The sequence below is a fragment of the Parambassis ranga genome, unplaced genomic scaffold (genome assembly GCF_900634625.1).
Source record: "Parambassis ranga unplaced genomic scaffold, fParRan2.1 scaffold_21_arrow_ctg1, whole genome shotgun sequence".
Taxonomy (NCBI): Eukaryota; Metazoa; Chordata; class Actinopteri; family Ambassidae; genus Parambassis; species Parambassis ranga.
Genome location: NW_021144767.1, coordinates 282,711 through 298,305, shown reverse-complemented (window position 1 = coordinate 298,305; position 15,595 = coordinate 282,711). Strand labels below are relative to the sequence as shown.

Here is a 15,595-nt window from a genome sequence, read left to right as displayed (position 1 = left end):
GACACTTTGTGTAGATCAGCTCTGACTCAAAGTTCTGGATGGATGTTTTGGTGACATGATGTTGGTTTTACTGCTCAAAATACTGATCCTAGAATGTATCTAAAACTCATTTCTTGAATGCACACTTTGTTAAAACTGTCTGTCTTTAGTTGACTGCAGATAACAGAGGAGAGAAGGTGAAGGACACACTGAACAAAGGAGGAAGCAGCTGGAGCTGTGACAGTGTGTGAGTCCCTCTAGTGGACGCTGTGGAGTATTGTGTTGTCTTTGCTCCACAGGTTTTTGTACAGAGTTGAGCTGTTTCCTGTCACTGTGGGCTGCAGAGCACAGTAGTACACAGCAGAGTCAGTCACTGCAGCTCTCCAAATGCTAAGTAGCTTCAAACAGTGACAAACGTATTATGAATTTTCCTCTAACTTACGAACCTCATTGGCCTCGTAGCTCTGGGGGAGGTCAACCTATCTTCTAAAACAGTCTTGACTAAACACAGTGAAGAATTCCTCAGCATTTCTTCATCTTCTTCAAATATCAGTTTTAAGGCGGTCCGTTTCTTCCACGTGTCATTCTCAGTGCATCGGTAATAACATTCTGTCTATCAATGAACGTTGGTCCGTTTGGAAATTAAATACCGGTAGATCCTCTTGGACTCTTATTTTTAACACATTATAGTGCAATGAAAACAAACGAAAATAGCTTTTTAATAAATATATGAATTTTATTTTTAACATTTATCAATTAAGTTCAATAACGTCACTCTGACAGCTACATATAGAAGAAATGTTTGTGATGGTGGCGGTGCTGATCTGCACTGAGGCGCCCGGTGAGAAAACGACATGCTTTCACTTATCATAACAGTCGTCAATGTGATCCAGAAGCTCCCTGTGACGGCTGGCGGGATACTGGGCCTGACAATATGGGCACTCCAAGAAAGTCGTCTCCAGGAGGTTGACGTATTTCCATGGCGATGTGGGGCCAGGGTCAGTAGTAAGGCGCTCAAAATTATTGTACGAGCTGGGCTCTGAAGAGCGAGCATTAGGCTGCATCTGAAATAGGAAAAAACAAATGCACTTGTAGAGCAACATAATATGCACATTCCAAGAGGACAGTGGAATACTCTACTACTCTACTGTTAGAAAGCAAAGAAAATGGCATGAGAGTCATGAGGGTTTGACTTCATATTGATGATACTATAGATCACATAACACTTACAGCAGACTCCAGATTAGAAATCTGATCTTGGGTCTTGTGAAGCTCCTTCAGCACTTTATGTAGCTGGTGCTGAATGCTCTGACGATCATTTTTTTCATTTGCAAAGTCCTTGGCAGAAATCTGGATCTTAAGAGGCAGAACCACAAGTATGAACAGGCGTACGTTTAAGAGAATGCTGCCCTCTCCTCTTCTTCTATTTGACAGGTCTTTTTGTAGGTGTGTGCTATAATTAAGAGAGTGTTACCTGTTGTTCCAGGGCAGCGATTCTCCTCTCGTCTCCATTTCGGTTCAGAAGAGACTTCTGCAGCATATTTACCTGTTGAAGGCCAGATATTAGGGCAAATTTTGTATAGTGCCTACAATGCTGCTGTATATTAGAACATGGAACTAGATTGTATCTAAAATGCAGACATCCTCATTTTATTTAGTGAAGGATGATTTTGTTTGACATTTACAGTGCTGTATTTGTATTTTTATTCAGTCTGAGCAGACTTTGGTTTAATCTACAAACCACTCCTACCTCCACCCACCTGTGCAATATGTTCCTCTCATTCTTTAACTGTATCCATCTATCTGTATTGTGTCTTTGTAGGTACTTTTATTTACCCTATCTGCGCTGTTGCAACAATGCAATTTCCCCATTGTGGGACAAATAACGGGTTCTTAATCTTATTAACTTTAGTTAGTGGAGGTAAACAGTGAATTCATGCTCACCTGCAGCAGAAGTTCAGCAGACCTCTTCCTCTCTTCCTCCAGTCTGATGTCCATACTCTCCAGTTCTGCTGCATGCCTGGACACATTGTTTGTTTTTTTTTTGTTTTTTTTTTTTATTTTAGATACTGTATTAATCCCAGAGGGAGTGTTAATTCAAAGGTCAGTACAACATTAGTTTTTGGCATTAGTATTAATGAGAGGAGGTAAAATTGCCGATTGATGACATGTTAGCAGCTCAGCGTGAAACCTTATTGATCCGACGTCAACCAGAGCCAGCAGCTTTACCTGTTGCCAAGTCTCTCTGCCTGGAGCTGCATTTTGGCTTCCTCCAGCTCTTTGCTCTTCTCTTCATGCTTCCTCAGGAAGGATGACAACTCGCTGCACTTGTCCTCGTACTTCCTCTGTTGCACTAACAGCTCCACCTGGAGCCTGGTGACCTGCTCCTTCTGAGACTGCAGCTCAGCCTGAGCCTTCACGGTCTGCAGAGCGAAAAAAACACAATTTGCAGAATGATGTTTTCTTTGTTGTCAGCTCAGTTCTGAAAAAGACTTCTACAGGTCAGTTATAAAGATGACTGAATCCACAGAATATGCATGTTCAGTGCTCTAGCTGCAGCTGCTCTATTCTGATTCAGGGTCAAAATCTTTTAACAGAGGCAATGTCCCTAAATCTGTGAAGATGTAAACATTTTCTCACCAAAGCTGCAGAAGAGGCCAATATATGCATTCATGGATTCAAGGGCAACAGAACTTCACTTTCATAATTACATGAAATAATGCAGCATTTACCTGGTTCCTATGTGCACTGAGCTCCTGCTGGGTTCTAGTAACCTCAGCGTTTTGGCCCTCGAGGTCTCTCTGCACCCCTAAGCTGAGCTGAGGTTCCTTTTCTGGACCTGCAGTAGCTAAAAAAAGAAATGTTAGTAAGCAATTGACCAACATATATTATGCAGGAGCTTTACAGCACAACCAGTATGTAGGACTTACATGCCTAAATCTTTCTAACTATATTTCATAGCCTATTACATGGCCAACAAAATTAAGTACTTGTTAACTACACTTTCCTAGAAGCTTTCCATGTACTTTATTATTGTAGAAAATTATATGAGAGCAGTATCACCCTCTGAAGTGGCCCCTTGCTTGGGTTGTTGCCGCTTTGCTTGGGCCAACTGCTGTGCCAGCTCCGCTGCGTAGGCAAGGACGGACTGGATGTAGACCTCTCTCTGCTGGTCATACACCAGCCGCTGCAGGTTCTTCTCCAGAGCCTGGTGGTGAGACACACACGCCAATAAAGACAAACTGAGTCCAGGTTTTTTTTCACTTATTTAAATAAACAATCAATCAAATTATTAGGCTTACATCTCTCAACTGCTCTTGCACTGATGCAGAGTCTCCAGGAGGTTCTTGTCCATTCTGAAAGGAGAAACAAAAATATTTAAAATCTGAATTGTGTTTGTGTCAACATTTGTTTCTGAGAAGACAAGTGCTGCCTCAGGGCGTCCAAACACTGGATGTGTGTACTGAGCATTTTCTGATGGATACACTTGAATATATATGTGATTTTTGTAACCTTATGTTAGTGCAGAGAGCTGTCATGTGTGCACATACCTCTCCTTTGGCTGACAGCTGCTGTCGCAGACTTTCCAGTTCCTGCTCTTGAACCAGCAACTGCTGATTGTCCCTCTCTCGCAGCGCCTCAAGGTTAAGACTGACCTGAAATAACCGGCACCGCACATTAAAATTCAAACAAAAACAGCCCAGAAGCTGACATGCAAATGAACCCAGAGACAAAGACTTTACCTCCAGCAGTTCATCAAGCTTCTTCTTCAGGTGGCTCTTCCTGAGTTTAGAGGAAGAGCTGCTAGATTTGAAGCCCAACTTGCTGAAAAAGCCTTTAAAGGCCATGGCTGCTTCGATCTATATTGACAAAAAAATGAATCACGATTAATTGTGGCATTTAGCCGATAACCATTAGTTTGACCATTCATTGATGACAGATCATCAGTCAAGTTAACCCCTTCATTAGGTTAAAGTAGTGATCAGGCACCAAGCAGCCATGTTTGAAATATGTATTGATACCAGAGGCACAAACTGCTTCAAAATAATAATGAAGCAAACGTTTAAAGTAGCTTTGTCCTTCACATGTTCTTATCTTCAGGTCACAGAGCAGCATGTCAACATTAACATTAAACAGGACAAATGAGTTCAGAAAAGTCACATCAGTGATTATTAAAGTTAAAAATGTGTCTGTGGAATGAACCCACACTAGAGCATGTTTTCACTCAGACTGTAGAACAGTGTGTGTGTTAGTGTGTGTGTGTGTGTGTTAGTGTGTGTGTGTTTGTGTGTGTGTTAGTGTGTGTGTGTTTGTGTGTGTGTTAGTGTGTGTGTGTGTGTGTGTTAGTGTGTGTGTGTGTGTGTGTGTGTGTGTGTGTGTGTGTTAGTGTGTGTGTGTGTGTCTGTGTTTATTTGTGTGTGTGTGTGTTTGTGTGTGTGTGTGTGTGTCAGTGTTTATTTGTGTGTGTGTGTTTGTGTGTGTGTGTGTGTTAGTGTGTGTGTGTGTGTGTGTCTGTGTGTGTGTGTTAGTGTGTGTGTCAGTGTGTGTGTGTGTGTGTGTCAGTGTGTGTGTCAGTGTGTGTGTGTGTGTGTGTGTGTGTGTGTTGTGGCCCAGAACTGACCCCACACACACACTTCCGGAAGTGTGTGTCATTTGAACCAATGAGACACGCAGCCTACCGAAGGAGGACATTTGATAGGCTACTTCACTTCTGGCATTGCCAGTTCGAGCCATGGGCCTATTTTCTTCTTCCGCTTGGTACCAGCGGAGTGATATCAGCGTTAATGTCAACAGCGACAGGTAGGTTTGCTTTATTTGACTCTTTCTGTGATTTTACGTCTTTCTCTGGACTCTGCCTGCAGCTGAACTGCACTCATATATCAGCTACTTCTCGCTACTAACTTCTGTTGTGAGGTACTTATCAGTAACTTTTACTACAAATTGGTAGCTTCTGCTGTCGGCTAAAACTCGCTAGCTCCACATGCTAGCTTCTTCCACTAGATACTACTGCATTGCCTGCAGCTGAAGTGCAATTACATAGATGTATAGCTCCTATGTCAGCTACTTCTTCCTAATAACGTCTACTGTCTGGTATCTATCAATGCATTTTACTGTCGGCTACAAATCGCTAGCCTTTACTGTGGGCTAAAAGTCGCTAGCTACTTCCGTTAGCTTCTTCCGCTAGCTACTGCTGCTCTGCCATATATGCACAGCAGAGCACATTAATCAGGAACAGTTCAATCAAAGCAGTCTGTATTCTGAGTCTATGAATGGCATTTATTGATGTATGTAATTTAGTTTGCTAGGGATGTTTTTCTGGTGCACATGCTGTGAACTCCTGACTTTGTATGAGCACAAATGTGAGTAAACAGTGTTTAACCTGCTGGCTCACTTAGTGCCACATCAGTGTTCTGACAGTGGGTACCAGTCCAGTGTTACAGATGGAGAAGCATCATTTGACTACCTTGTACCTATGGTGTGGATCTGATGTTTCTCTTTAATAATATTGTAGATTCATTCAGGTTGAATTAAATTGGTTTAATATCAATATAAACCTCTGTCTCAGAGAGGGCACAGCTGTTTTCATTGGTACTATGGTTACCTATGTAATGATATGAGCCATAATGATCCAAAGGAAGGAAAGGATTCAGCCTGCTGAAGAAGCAAAGGTGTACATTCAGTCTTCCAGTGACAAGTCATGCATACAAACATTTATTGACAGTAATAAAGGTATGGAGTTGTTATTTTAGTATGATTATATGGTCTATAATTAAGGGTTGGCTCAGGATTTCTATTAAAATGCCTCTATAGGAAGAGGAGTGTTTGCAGCCCAGACCATTGAACCAGGGGCTTTTGTACTGGAGTACAGGGGTGAACTCATATCAGTGGAAGAATGCCAGTCCAGACACTACTCAGAGAAAGAGAGTACATTTCTGTATGAATTTGAATGGCAGAATCACTGCTGGTGGTAAGCACATCACATGTTGTGTAGAGATTCATGCAATTCTTATTAACTCATGAGTCAAATATTGTAAATAACTGATGGATGAGCAAATGAAGCAGTGTTGACATGTTTGAGACATGAGAAGAGATTTATCTGTGTAGTGTTATCCTACAGTTTAAGTTGACCTCTGTGTTATGTGCTATTTAATGTTTTTACATTGTAAGTGTGTACATTTGATGATTCAGTATTACACGATTTCAAAGGTTCACTTTATTTCTCTGGCTTTTAGTATTGATGCATCCAAAGAAGATGGATCCCTGGGAAGATTAGTGACAACCACAAATCACCAAACTGTGTAATAAAAAGATGATAGTAAAGGACAGGCCACATTTGTGCCTCTTTGCTGTTCAGGCCATAGAAATTGGAACTGAAACTGATTTCAGCTCTGGTGATTCCAAGTGGCCTTGGCGTGAAAAGGTGAGTGAGTTAGATTAAACATCTATCTGTGTGGTGTTTAAAGGGGTATTTATATTGTAGTGAGTTGCAGTATCTTAGCTGAAAAAAACCTTCACATGAGCTAACTATCACTGCTAATCGTTAATCTGACTTCAGGTGACCAACAAGCAGGCTCCTGCTGGGGCCGCTGATCTGGGGATGTCCTCCACAGATCACACTTCACATGGAGATTCACAAAAAGATGGTGTCAGCACACAGGTGATGCAGATTCTTTCTTTCATGGCTGTGGCTGTGTACTGTCTGGTATCTTTGTTTAGATGGGAAGGTGTTTGTGTTGCTTTTCCTGCTAAAGGTCTCAGACTCACACACTCTGTTTCTATTTTGGCCCTTATGGGGCCCTGGGTGCATCTCGAAGTGATTTTCACATCAGCATCACAACATCACACACTCCTTGTTTTCCATTTTTCTCCCGTATGGATGTAACTAGAAGTTATTTTACTTCAACTGAAAAACCTGACAGTGTCAAACTGTAAATTATAATAAGCATAATTCACCACGTCCCAGTCTGTTGTATGTCTAATGCTGTGTTTATACTGTAGTCCATTGCAATGTCTTTTATTTGCTCTGAGAAATCGCAGGCTCACACACTGCTTTTCTATTTTGGCCCATGTGGGGTCCTCCTGACCTCTTCATGATTTGGGATGCTCTCAACTTGTGGGGCCTCTCTCACGTCACACACAATTTTGATCTTTCTAGCTTTGTAGGGCCACTTTAACACCAAGAACTTGTACTTTTGATTTTCTTATGGAGGTCTTTTTTACGATAGTCCAAGTATTCTTACTCCTAAATGCATGGTAGTATCAAATCTCAGATTATGTTAAGCTCAACTCCCGAGTATCGCATCTAATATCTACAGGGTATTTAGTATGTGATCCATTGCATCTCTGATACTGTTAAGGGACTTGCTCATAACTCTTCTCATATGAAAAGTTGCTTCCACACGAGCCATAGACCATGCATTAATTAGCTGTTTGGAGAACAGTTGTCTTATCACTTACCTTTTTCTACGTTCATTTTTAAGGTTTATTCTTTTTTATTCATATTTAGGTTACAGTTTCCAAGTTTTCCCTTGTGGAGTACTCTGATAGTGAGGATACAGATGAAGGCTGTGGCACAGACCACCCTTTGACTTCACACTGTAATGAAGTTGTCTGTGTTTTGCAGAAAGATGCAGTGTCAGATGTTGCTAAATCTGTGTATGACTTAGATGAGAGTGTTGTGCTTGAAACTGATGATGATTCAATAAAGGATAGATTCAGTCTGCACTCATACAATGAAGCTGTTCTAGGGGTGGGCGATATGGCAAAAATTTTATATCACGATTCTTTAATGATAAAATCACGATCTCGATTTTATCAGGATTTGTTTTTACATTGTGTGTGTCTGTGTGTGTGTGTCTGTGTGTGTCTGTGTCTGTGTGTGTCTGTGTGTGTCTGTGTGTGTGTCTGTGTGTGTGTGTCTGTGTGTTTGTGTCTGTGTGTGTCAGTGTGTGTGTGTCTGTGTGTGTGTGTGTCAGTGTGTGTGTGTCTGTGTGTGTGTGTGTGTGTGTGTGTGTGTGTCCTCGGTGAGGAGCTGGGACTCACAGCCTGCTGCTCGTTGTCCATCAGTCTGCGGTAGCAGCTGCCTTCATACTGACTGATGACCTGATCCACGGCTGCACTCAGGCTCTGTTCGATCTGCACACACACACACACCTGCAGGTCACACTGACGAACGCCTCACCCATCAATCAAAGCTGCAGCCAATCAGAATCATCCACAGCCAGGCCACTTGAGGGAGGACGCTCACCCTCTGTCTGTTTATGAGCAGCAGCAGTGTGACCCAGGACGGCCAGGAAGCCAAGGTACTGAGGAGGAGGAGGAGGAGGAGGAGGAGTCAGGTCAGCGTGTAAATGTTACAATAAATAATGGCACAGGGTACCAGCAGGGGGCAGCACTAAGAAACAAAACTGGATTTTATTTCTCACAGTGTTCAGTGAAACCCACCACACATCAGCCGAGGGACACAGGTAAAAAACAGCTGACTGAGCCCTGGATGTGGTCGCAGCATTTTCCCACATGACCTGAATGCAGCATCGGACGTTACGATGACTCACCGGCAGCAGCAGGAACCTGATCTCACAGGTCGCTGCCACACATCCAGCCACGCTGACCGCCACCACCGCACCGATCACCAGCAGGCCCACGGACACCACCTGCAGCTCCTCTGCACATACAGAGACAGAGAGACACACACAGAGACATACACACACACACACACACACAGAGAGACAGAGGTACAGAGACACACACACACACACACACACACACACACACACACACACACACACACACACACACACACACACACACACACCTCCAGCCATCCCTTCAAACCCATGTCTTCCAGCCCAGTCACAGTGCCGGAGCTGTCCAGCATCCAGGGCTCCTGCCCGCTGCTATCTCTGCTGGAGCTCTCCAGCACCCAGGGAGCTTCCAGGCATCCTCTCTGCCCTGCACACTGCCTCCCAACGATACTCACGCTCGCCTGCTCACCCCCACACCCTCCTGCTAGACCCACCACAACCTTGCGCACCACCACAACATGCACCCCTCACTTGGCTAAAGCAACTAGACCGTGCCAGCAAAACCTTTGTGCCCCTGGTGCTGTGAGTAGAACTTCGTGCCCCTGGTAGCACAGGTGCGAGTAGCTGTGACTCTCTTAAGGTAGCCAGAATTATTTTTCTGGTGCCCCTGGTACTGTGCTGGAGCTCCAGGAGGGAGAGTGTGACGGCCACAGGGCCTAATGCTTGTTGTGTGTTTGTTCCACTATGGTTGCAGGTTTCCATCAGGGTGGCGCTGTGTTGATTGATCCTGCACTGCAGTCTCTTCTCTTCTCCTGCATTCACCACCTGCCAAATTGGAGGGGGTCGTCCAATCGGTTGTGGTAAGGTGAATTTTGCTGTCTTTAGACAATTTTTGTCATGCGTCCTTTTTCCAGTTTACTGTCGGCGTTGCAGGTCCAGTGTAGCGAATTTGGTTGATTGCAGTGGTTAATGGTCTAGGAGACACGCAGGGTTTATTGTGCTGGTGTTTGTATTTTTTTTTTAAGGCTGGTGTCGGGGCTAGAGAGGGATATGTGTGGCTGTGTGTGTAGCGGCTGGGGCCTGTCGGCGTGGTCCTCCGGTTAGGCTCAGAGGTGCTTCCCCTTTGGGTTGAGCCTGGGGGTGGGACCTGGTAGTGGTCCCCTTTTCCCCCAATCTTTGCTCGGGAGCGCATCCCTGGTTGCCAGAAGCACACCCCTCCGACAGGATCCGTCAATACTTCCGATAAGAAAGACTGGGACTCAGCGAGGAGGCACTGACACCATGCGCCTCCGTTGACGCACGGCATCGATGCGCAAAAAACATCGGACGTTATCACCCTGGATCTGAAAGAGCCAGTGATGCTCTTAGGTGTAAAAGTCGGATTAGGACGCAACACAGCCGAACTGCCACCCCCCTAAATCCTGAGGCAGATGGGGGCCGCAGAGAGGTCAGATAAATCACTGACTCTCTTTGCAGATGTTAAAGCCAGAGAACAAATCAGTTTCAATAGACACAAACTTCAGTGAAACTGTATCCAGAGGCTCAAAGGGCGCCCTGGTTAGTGCGCGTAAAACTAACGCCAAATCCCACTGAGGAGCATTTCTTATTGGCGCCCTTCTGGTCACTGGTGACAGGAGGAAACGCATATAGAAGCATCCGGGGCCACGGCCGGTGCGCAAGGCATCCACTCCCAGCGGAGGATTGTCCAGAGCGCTCAGAGAAAACTCTGTTGTCTGCCGGAGCTGTCCAGAATCTTGGCCTTCTGAAGGCTGCTCACACTGCCGGGGCTGTCCAGCATCCAGGGCGGAGGGTGAATTAGAGTGCGGCTGTCCGTCAAGGACGCAGCTGCATTTAGAGAGGCAGAAGTTGTCTTTGGTGAGGGACGGTAAGCTGGCTGCCGAGCTGTTGCGCCCGGAGGGTTTTTCTGGGGTACCTGTAGCGCACTGGGATTTAATAATTTTTTTTATTTTATTTTATTTTATTTTTTTCGTGCCCCTGGTACTGTGCTGGAGCTCCAATGTGAGGGCCACAGGGCCTAATGCTTGTTGTGTGTTTGTTCCACTATGTTTGCAGGTTTCCATCAGGGGGGCGCTGCGTTGATTGCAGAGACAAAACACCTGGCCAGTGTTCTGAATGAAGTATTTAGCTCCACTTGATCCTGCACTGCAGTCTCTTCTCTTCTCCTGCATTCATCACCTGCCAAATTGGAGGGGGGCGTCCAATCGATTGTGGTAAGGTGAATTTTGCTGTCTTTAGACAATTTTTGTCATGCGTCCTTTTTCCAGTTTACTGTCGGCGTTGCAGGTCCAGTGCAGCGAATTTGGTTGATTGCAGCGGTTAGGGTTAGGGTTAGGGTTAGGGATTTCCCATTCAAAGTCAATGGAAATTGGATGCATTCCATATTTCCACATTCCAACTACAAATTTCCAAAATTTTTCCCATTGACTAGTATTGAAACCGGAATCTGGCAGTCAAAATCTGGGTGCAAAATGTGGAATTTGAACTTGACCACTAGATGGCAGGCAGGCTCCACCATTCCAACTTTCCAACTCCCATTCAAGTGAATGGGCTCATGTAAAAGAATATGAAGATGGATGGCGATCACAAAATGGCGGACAATGGCATATATAGGAAAATGGATGGTGATTCCAAAATGGCGGACATGATCGCAAAATGGCGGAAATGACCGCAAAAATGGCTCTGCGCTCGCCATTAATACACGTAAACAGCTCAAACACCTATATACTTAATCCAAATGGCTTCAAACGTTCTGCACATGGTCAGAGCACCGCCCTGAACGTCTCTATGTCATCATCGGGCTGCCCGTGGCGGTGGCGATCGTTCGCCATGAAACATCAAATGCTTATAACTTCGCCATACATGGTCCTATCGTCCTCAAATTTTTTTTATGTCATAACACTCTGCCCCCGGACATGTCTGCATGCTCATGACTCACCTGCACAGCGCCACCTACAGGAAACCGGAAGTTAGTGCTTTTTTGACAGTTTTTATGTATGAATCACATTTTTTTTGGATGCTTGGTGCACAGACTGGTCTCCACTGTTCCCTATGATGTCCGACTCAACCTAGTGGACACATACAGAACTACAGAAGGTTATAACTCCAGCACAGATGCTCCTAAAATTCTCAAATTTTTTACAGGGGATACAGACCCAACCCTCACCATGTGTGGACATCTGCGGACAGCGCCACCTACAGGAAACCGGGAGTAAGTGCTTTTTTGACCGTTTCTATGTATGAATCACATGCTTTGGGATGCTTGATGCACAGACAGGTCTCCAGTATTCCCAATGATGTCTGAATCAGCCTAGTGGACACATACGGTACTACAGAAGGTTATAACTCCAGCACAGATGCTCCTAAAATTCTCAGATTTTTTACAACATGTATGTAAACATAAAGCAGCAGAGCCCAAAGAGCTCGAGCTGCAGAGTAAACAGAGGGAGGAGGAGGCAGATCCCCGAACATGAACCAGAGACAGTGGTCACTGACAAAGGCTTTACTGCAAAACACTCATGAATATCCAGGTAGATGACTTAAAAAAGTGAAGGTTTAGATTGAGTAATCTGCAGCATGAATTAATGGTGTCTTTCTGAGTGCTGTGATAAGACATGCAATTTTAGCAGAATGGCTGAACAGTCATCACATCACCAGCTGAAATAAATCTCGTTTTTCTCAAATTCCAAAATATATCTAATAATGTAATTATATAAGTTTATATAATGATATGTATTTCAGTATGATTAATATAATTAGGCTTTGGTGATAACTGTTGAAGGATCTTTATTCTTCATATTTAGGCTACATGCAGATAGGTGTTAAACTTTTATAAATGTATCTTAGTCATGCTGTTTCACCTACATGATTCACAAAGAGCCATGGCTGTCACAAGGAGCATTGCTGACATGATTGTGAAGTTAAAATATCAAACTTATACAGTTCTGCACTTTTGTTTGCAGCTTGATTTACTTAACAAATGTTTCTTGTGTATTATTACTCTGCTAATCACGATAATCTATTTAAAGGAAAAAAAGAAGGCAAAAAAATAATTATTTATGATCATGAAATCGGTATCGGTGATACTGGCCCTGTATTTACTTGGTATCGGATCGATACTGAAATCTTCAGTATCGCCCACCCCTACAGCGCACACCAAGTGAACAAACAGGACAGTGTCAAAACAGGAAGTGACGCAATACGTTACCAGACGCAGTCCTCCCTTGGCCAAGGGAGGCTCAAGCTTACAGCTCCTGGTATTCCCAGGCGGTCTCCCATCCAAGTACTAACCAGGCTCGACTCTGCTTAGCTTCCGAGATCAGACGAGATCGGGCGTTTCTAGAGCAGTATGGCCGTGAGCTTTAAAGAAGAAAAAGAGAAAAGACCATGTTTCACCTCTTTCTGAGCCTCGTTAGTGCAGTAGGCAGCGAGTCAGTCTCATCATCTGAAGATTGTGACTTCAACCCTCACAAGGGGCACTTGTTTTAGAGCCAGAATACAGATTACAAAGAGCACACTGTATGTTTACATGTCATCCAGGTCATGTTCATAGAGACCACTGAAGCGAGGCGTCTGGACTTGTAGAGTTTTCTTGAAGACGTTTCTCTGCTCCTCCAAGCAGCTTCATCAGTTCTACCTGTTGGTGGGAAACATGCTTTATATGTGGAGGAGGACCTCAGTGGGTCTGGGTCAAACAAACAATAGCACTAAATGTGTCCATCCTTACCTGTGATGTTCTGGCTGCCTGGGCCAGGTGTGTCTAACGACTGGCTAACGCAGACCTGGGCAAAGTACGGCCCGCGGACCGTGCGCACAATAGAAGAAGAAACAGAAGAAAGAAAGAAAAGAAGAAGGCAGCAAGAATCAGCTGTCAGCACGGCATCACCGCTAACGTTTTTCCCACCCTCGTTTCTTCTAAGCTGCAGCACTGTTTTATCCCATCTACTCTTTGGAGAGACGCGCTGTGTACACTTTAAAAATGCTGCGCGACTATGCTGAAATGTACGGTAAAGCGTGAAGAAACGCCACGGCGCATTCAGATGTTTCCGCGGAGCTGCAGCCGACATCTGCTCTTAAAAAGCTCAGACCTTGTCCAACTTTCAGAGCTTTGGGATCTGATCGTTGTTAAAACTAGTTTGAACTCTAATGGTTTTCTTCTGTAAAAATATCTTCACATCATCTGCTGCTCTGTGCGGAGTGTGTTTCAACATACAACCAGCAACACTCAGAGTGGACCTGGACACACACAGAGGACAGAGGAGAGAGCAGTAAACACACAAACCGGTTCACATCATCAACTCCCTCCGCCACACAGTGATTCTGTGGTGTTTTTCCGCCAATGCGATTTTATAATATATCTATCTTTCCATTCATTCAACTCTGCGCAACTCTCTCTCTCCTCCCGTCCGCATTCACACACATAAGCGCACATGCACGCGCACACACCGAGAGCAGCTGATCCGCCCGCTCCTCCTTTCAATGCACCATGACTGTTGAAGGAAAACCCGGACCGGCGGATATGTTCACAGAGAAGACGGCCAACGTTCTTGATAATGGAACATCACGCACCCATTTATTAATCAGTTAGTTACCTTGGTGTAACTTTAGTAGTTCCATATATCTGATTATAGTTTTATATGCTATTATGTGGTTAAATCACATTATTTATTTGAACCTTTATTTCACCAGAAAATGTCATTTTACAGAAGAAGAACAGGCGGACACATAAGGTCAGTGTTGAGTTCATATAGTGAAATAAAAACCTTCAGCTTCAGATGTTTGTGGAATCCATTCCTTAGATTAGAACTAAACTAGGCTCAAATTAAAGTAAGAACTTTCATTTCAGTTTGGTGAGTCATCCAGGAACCATGAGAAAGGACAGGTCTGTCTGAGCAAACTCATTCTACTGGCCTGTAATGTATGGAGCTGAGGTGGGGGAAGGTCCAGGCAGGGTTCAAGTAAGCATGTATTTATTCATCTTATCACCCAGAACTAACTGAGGGAATTAAGATTTAACTGAATCCATTCAAAATGCTTCTTGTAGCTTTAAAACTGCCATAGATAAGCATGCAGGTGTATATTTAACCTTTATAAACCCCAATGACCAACTCTCCGACCGATGTGACACCGAGATGCCCCCACACACTGCTTACAGTGATGAAAATGTAACAAGAGCATATTTATAAAGGTAGACACTGTGCCAGTGATCTCCAATTCAATTCATATTATTATTGATGAAAGAAATGTGGCCCTTTGCTTTTCTAATGGAAGTCTATGTGGCCCTCGCAAAAAAAGAATTGCCCACCCCTGGGCTAACGACTATGAGACTGGAGGGGGACTGGTGGACAGCCCTTTGTTCTTGCTGTGAGTCTGTGCAGACTTCCTGGAATGGATGGAATCACTGCATTGTATGTGGTAGAAAGATGATGTCTGAGGCCACCACCTCTGTTAAGGGAAGGTTCTTCCAGCTTCACATAGATGCTTCCTTGACTCCTCTTTCAAACCACCTTTCCTCTCTGTCTAGGATGTGGACATTGTTGTCCTCAAAGGAGTGTCCTGTTTTTTGTAAATACTTGTTTTCTATAATGATTTTTCTTTAATGTTGTTAAGATTTCAAGCTGCAACTCGACACAAAATAGATGACGGCGGCCACTGAGTAGGTCTCATCACAGATGTAATGGCAGCTGTTCTGTCCCTCTCCTGACGTTCTCTAGCTTGTCCACACTTTGAGCTCCGAGCATTCATGGAACTTGTGCTTGCAGCTGAGCCTCAGACCTCACCTGGAAACAAGGAATTCTATTTTCTGATTGGTCGATAGGTCGCTAAGTCCAGACAGCTATATGAGCGCACAGTAGTCGCCTTTTACTCATTTACAGTATATTCATAGGAGTTTCTGTGCGGTGAAGCTCATCATTTCTCAGTGAGGACTTGTTGAAATGTCTCACTCACAGTGCCCTGCAGCCGCACCATTTAAGTTAAGAGGAATTCAAGAGGTTGGTGCACTATTAGTCACAGTCCGGTGGACTTGTACTCGGTGCGCCCTATAATCCAGAAAATATGGTCAATCTTTCAGT

General features: G+C 44.2%; 1 protein-coding gene and 1 non-coding gene across 2 annotated transcripts; both read right to left on the bottom strand.

Moving 5' to 3' along the window:
• Positions 1-839: 839 nt before the first annotated feature.
• LOC114429846 (centrosomal protein of 55 kDa-like) lies at positions 840-3,827 on the bottom strand. The gene is made up of 10 exons (XM_028398462.1): positions 3,723-3,827; positions 3,431-3,635; positions 3,282-3,364; positions 3,043-3,187; positions 2,712-2,827; positions 2,206-2,402; positions 1,924-2,044; positions 1,454-1,525; positions 1,210-1,335; positions 840-1,043 (listed from the first exon to the last, which is right to left on the bottom strand). Exons 1-10 carry the CDS (start codon positions 3,825-3,827, stop codon positions 840-842), a joined length of 1,374 nt encoding a protein of 457 aa, XP_028254263.1.
• An 8,936-nt stretch (positions 3,828-12,763) lies between these two features.
• On the bottom strand, positions 12,764-12,882 carry LOC114429934 (5S ribosomal RNA). The gene has a single exon (XR_003669963.1). It is a non-coding gene; the product is annotated as a 5S ribosomal RNA (ribosomal RNA).
• Between the last annotated feature and the right edge of the window lie 2,713 nt (positions 12,883-15,595).